This window comes from Spinacia oleracea, chromosome 3, assembly GCF_020520425.1.
Source record: "Spinacia oleracea cultivar Varoflay chromosome 3, BTI_SOV_V1, whole genome shotgun sequence".
NCBI classification, from domain to species: Eukaryota; Viridiplantae; Streptophyta; class Magnoliopsida; order Caryophyllales; family Amaranthaceae; genus Spinacia; species Spinacia oleracea.
Window position 1 is genome coordinate 119,467,706 of NC_079489.1, and position 5,260 is coordinate 119,472,965.

Here is a 5,260-nt window from a genome sequence, read left to right on the forward strand (position 1 = left end):
TGATATTCAATTGGGAGCCCAAACACTAATGAATGTAACAATTTTATCAATATTATCTTAATATCTTTTGATATCCAACTAATTACTGAGGAAAAGTAATTACCATAAATCTTTTGATCTCTAAATGATTTCATTCTAGCTCACTACTTTTTCTTCCTCTTTGTTATTGGATGCAGTTAGACATTTACATTACTAGTTGTTGGCCGACGCGCTAACGCGCGCCGTCCCCCAAGTTAGCAAAATAAAAAAATATTAAATTATTAGTCATAATAATTACAATTTATAGTCACTTTACAAGAAAAAACACTTACTACATATGAAATCGAAAAGTGTATTAAATACGTTTTTCATTTACGAATTAGACGACATAGAATGAACTACTTGCGTAATGCCTTCAGAAAGTTGTAGTTGCTTGTTACCTTCCCAAACCATGTAAGGAAGCCATTCAGATGTTTTAAATACTCGCCTGGGTGTTTTTTGTGTCTCTAGATGACAATATAAAATTATTCTTCTCCCTTCGCTGGTGGACAGGGGCTTATATAGCAGGTGACAAAGCCTCGTTTCTTGCAATAATCAAGGTATCCAACCTGAGAGAAAGAATAAGACAGAATAGCAAGCATAAAACAACTCAACAAGCCTACTACCTCAAAAACAAGCAGCTGTCGCGACTATTTCCCCACTTCTCTATTTCGTGTTGACCTCACAAACACGAAGTCATGCTAAACAGTTTCATATGCCTTATGATCAACCACTATACCGATAAATAATGCCAGACTTTAAGGAAGCCAACGAAAAGAGCATTAATAAGCAATACACAAACTTGTAAACAGCACAATTCAGAAGCAAAATTTTGGAGGAACTCATTTGCTGTGGGTAATTTATATTTCAGACTATAATATGCTTTAAATAACCAACTAAAAGTAAAAGAAAAGTACCTTTAAGTGGTCAAGTTTAGCATTTACTGGTACTTTTGAAGATCTTGCAAATAATAGATACTTTTGATACTTTAATTCTTCATCATTGGGGTGTTGCGACGACTTCAAGGATCAGTACCAGTAATTGAAGTTTCTTCTTCCTCCTTTTCTTCAATATTGTTGTTCTTTCTGTATGATTGAGCTTTGTAATTGCTGAAATGCAGATTCGATGTACACAAGGTTAACAATGATTTGATGAAAATTCAACCAGAAATTGAACAGAAATGACAGTCGTTTTCCCACTCTTTCGCATGAATTTAATTACCTGTTCTTCTCTCCGAATTCATCCAGGGAACTGAAGAAATTGATCGATTTTGAGGTAAACAGCTGTAATAATTGAAGAAATTTAAACATAATTAGTCGGATTTTAATTCAGAAATGCTATGAATTTGTTAGCCGAAAATTGATTTAACAAAAAAAGCTTCAAATTTTCTAATTGTTCAATCGTCCAAATAAGCCACACATTTTAATCATTTTGAAGATTATTACAGGTTTTAACTCTTTAAATTCCGAAAATCGTTAGCCAAAAATTGATTTAACAAAAACAGCTTCAAATTTTCCAATTGTTCAATCGTCCAAATAACCCACACATTTTAATCGTTTTGATGATTATTACAGGTTTTGTTACAGGTTTAAACTTTTTAAATTCCGAATGTGAAATAAATCCTAATTACAGACGATCGATCAAGTACTCCCAACCAATCAACTTCAGACCACCATTACTAATTACAGGCTGAATTATTAAAAGAAAGAGAAAGAATTACCTTGATGAAACCAATTTCCTGATGATCCAAGGATACTGAAAAGGAGAGAAAAGTTAAGGGGGCGGAGGAGAGATGACAGGTAGGGTTCGCAAATGGAAGGGATGAAATCTCAGAGAAAGCAAAGAGAGGCAGCAGATCTTGTCAGTAGGGAAAAGAGAAATGGTTTGCTGCTCATAATAGGTTATAGTTTAAAACCAGATTGAAGAAGATGGGTGTTTGTAATGCCGAGGAGCATGCAATTTGCGCCCCTAGCTGTGAGGACAGAACTCACATGTGATTTGGCTATCAATTACAAAAGCTTTTCCTTAAGCAAATGTTACATGAAGTACGCATAAGCCTCATTATTTGACCAAATTAGGTAAATTCAAAGCTCAAGTCAAAATACAGATTAAAATATATGGTACACCAGCTCAGAACCTTGAATAGCCAAAGAACATAATGAGAAAACACTTACTCAAAGCTTGGGCATCAGTCATCCTCTTCCTGTAGTCCCTGTTAAGCATTCTTTTAGGTAGCAATGCGCTACTGGGAACACAACATCAAGTCCATGCCACCTACCAGTTTCTGCAGCACACACCTGCTTTACGCGTTTTTTGTAGATTTACTGTTAGGATTCTTACAACGATGTTTGCTGTAACTTCTGAAATTGTTGTGATGCTATTTTCCCATAGATGTTTTTTCCCACAGTAGAAACTTAACCGAATTTGTGTGTTGCCAGTGAATTGGCTCGGCAGACTTTACTTGCATCTTTCTAGGTGATCTTGGAAAGACTATCAGAAAGAAGTCAACTGCCTGTTGCTGATAGATATTGAATGCTGGTGGTACCTGTTAGTCAAAGTTAAAGAATCATGTAAGAACGCGATCAACTTTGCGAAAGAAAACTTTATTGGTAAATGTTAGGAGTAGCAAGCTAAGAAATCGGAAATGGCTAACCTTTGGCCTAGGCTCTTTAGTTCTGTGGTTTTTAGGACTGGAGTAACAGGTGCCTGTAAACAACTGATCTCCAAGCTCACACAAATGCTTCCCGAGTTCTGTTGGATTGAGTTTCGGTGATTTCTCTTTCCTCACCAAAACTGTGTCCTGCCCACCCTTGCCTCTCTCTATTGTCAAATTGCCCCTTCCTCTCTCTATTGTCAAATTGCCCTTGCCTCTCTCTACTACCAAATTGCCCCGGCCTCTCAAAGCTATCCCCGACACTTTGACAAGCATACACGTTGAAGTTCGATGGAAGGGAACTTAAGATCCCAGGACCTCTTGCGACCTACTGCTGGGGATGGACATTTTGGCCAGAGAATCCCGAACGATCTCTATGAACATCCTGAGTTTGAAAACATGTTCAGATTACAAAACCCCATTTCTGCTATAAAGGCAACAAAACAAACACACGGACGAATAGGACACAGATGAAGCAAACAGAAAAAGAGTATTCGGAAACTTAAATCAACTCAGGGTCCCATAATTTTAGAATGTAGAGTGAGCCAAATTTCTTTTTTATTCCACAGTTAAGAAGATTTTCACGCAAGTAACAACATGTAATTCTTGTTACCTTCTTCTATCAGCTTCTGACACCCAGATGGTTCGAGCTTTCCTTTCTTCTTGTTTGCCACCAGATTTTTTTCCAAAGAAGTTGCTCAACCTCCCGCTCTATGTGAGTGACAATTAGCTAAACCAGAAATGTGCTTCCTTAATATAAGAACCCGTTTTCAAAAGCTGACGCGATCTCCCTCAAATCTGCGAGAAAATTACAGAAATTCAGAACAATGGACAACACCAAACGAAACCCTAAAAATTGGACTGCAAAATAATTTTTAATTAAACAAATCCTCGATACCAGAGCTTATGCTCGAGTGTTCCAGAGACAAGATGTATTCAAGAAATCAACTAAAATCCCTAGATTACCACAAATTGAGGCAATGCTTCAGCACTATACTCAAATTTCACAAATATAGTTAGAAATATACTCACAAATATAGTTAGAAATATACTCAAAAATTGAGGCAAATGCTTCAGCACTATACTCAAATTTCACAAATATACTCAAACTTTTTGTCCCTAGATTACCACAAAAAATATCAGCACTATACACGTTAGAAGAAGCATGAGCTTTTTGGCTTTAGCCCGTCTTTCGTAAAGGGGTGACACGTCCTTCATATTTTTTAATATCATTTCTTTACGAATAGAGAAAAAAAGAAGAAAAATCAGGTTGATCGCTTTGGCAACGTCAATGTGCTGACACTGAAACATAATGGGTCCTAACAATGGCAAGCTCCCACCAAATTTTGGATTCTAATTGGTTGGTATCACTACTAAGCATGGGATGTGGTATAGTGAAAGCTCAATAAAACTTGTTCAGCAAGTGAAGCTTAAAAGAGTACTCGGAGTATGATTTCCACTTGTCAGATAGGCAGAAGAAAAGTGCACAAGTTAAAAACACTCCGGTAGACAGAATACCAACTTATAATAGCATCAAATGATTGAGCTTTTAGTGAAACAAATGCCAGCAATTGAAAGTAGAGAATCCCAGACAGCTATTATGCATTTAATGTTATTCCACAAACTGTATAGGAGAAAATATAGAGCAACTGACCCAAATAACTGTCCTAGAATTTGGCAATGCTGAATCATTCCCATTAATGGCAGATTGCAGCGTCTGGTGAAGAGGAGCAACTACCCCATGTCCTGCAGTTTCGAGAATATTGCAGCTCTCTAGAGCCAACCCTTTTGGTAAGCCCTTCTTCTCCATGTATTCTTTCAGATTACGCACAATCGTCTTTGTTGGAGTTTTTGCAACTCCATGGAACTTCGTAAAACTTGTCACATGAACTGTTACTGCTGACAGTGCGGACCTTGTGAACCCTCATCCAACAATCCAGATACTATATACCAAATCTTATACCACTAATATGAACTGCAATAAAATATGCAACAAGAAAGATCAATCTAATAATTACATCAAAGTGAACACAGGATCCTGTTCTTGCTAATACATGAAATCATTTAAAAATTTAAAAAGAGCGGGAGATGGAAAAATCATTTTAAAAAAAAAGAGCGATAGACAGGGAAAAGAGGAAAGAAAATACATAAAAAAACCCAACCCTAGATATCAAAATTATTAAAATGCAAACAAAAATAGAAATTACACCTCTTGATCAAGATGTCTCGACGCGAGAAGAAAGCCTAGGACGATCAGTGAGAAGCTCGTATTATCATCCTGAATAGAGGGTAAAATAAAAAGCAATCAGGTCAGTTACATGGACTTCGGTGATAAATAAAAGCTTGAAAACAATACAAGACATGAATAGGAAAGAGAACAAACCAGCTCTTTAGTTCTATTTAGGTGCTACAGATACCAATTTGGCAGCTCGAAATGTCCCTGAAAACATGAAATTTATATGCTTAGGAGAGTTCCCTTGTGTATGACGTGCATACAAGACAAATAATAATGAGAATTGTGACAGTGACTTGAGTTTTGAGTTATGTTAGGAGATAGAAAGAGAGAGATTTGAGTTATATTAAACAAAG

The 5,260-nt window shown here is 36.6% G+C and overlaps 1 protein-coding gene across 4 annotated transcripts; it reads right to left on the minus strand.

The window, feature by feature from the left end:
• Positions 1-276: 276 nt before the first annotated feature.
• LOC130470494 (uncharacterized) lies at positions 277-5,083 on the minus strand. 4 transcript variants are annotated; one of them, XR_008930942.1, is made up of 10 exons: positions 5,055-5,083; positions 4,881-4,949; positions 4,326-4,646; positions 3,285-3,469; positions 2,672-3,056; positions 2,193-2,563; positions 1,739-1,773; positions 1,240-1,301; positions 936-1,127; positions 277-587 (listed from the first exon to the last, which is right to left on the minus strand). XR_008930942.1 is itself a non-coding variant. In XM_056840716.1 (2 exons), the coding sequence occupies exons 1-2, from the start codon at positions 2,945-2,947 to the stop codon at positions 2,396-2,398; spliced, it is 444 nt and encodes a 147-aa protein (XP_056696694.1). In that variant the 5' UTR covers positions 2,948-3,208; the 3' UTR covers positions 2,193-2,395. The 4 variants fall into 4 exon arrangements, 1 of the variants encoding a protein (XP_056696694.1); XR_008930943.1 differs by lacking the exon at positions 1,739-1,773; XR_008930941.1 differs by having other exon boundaries at positions 1,240-1,773.
• Positions 5,084-5,260: the final 177 nt, after the last annotated feature.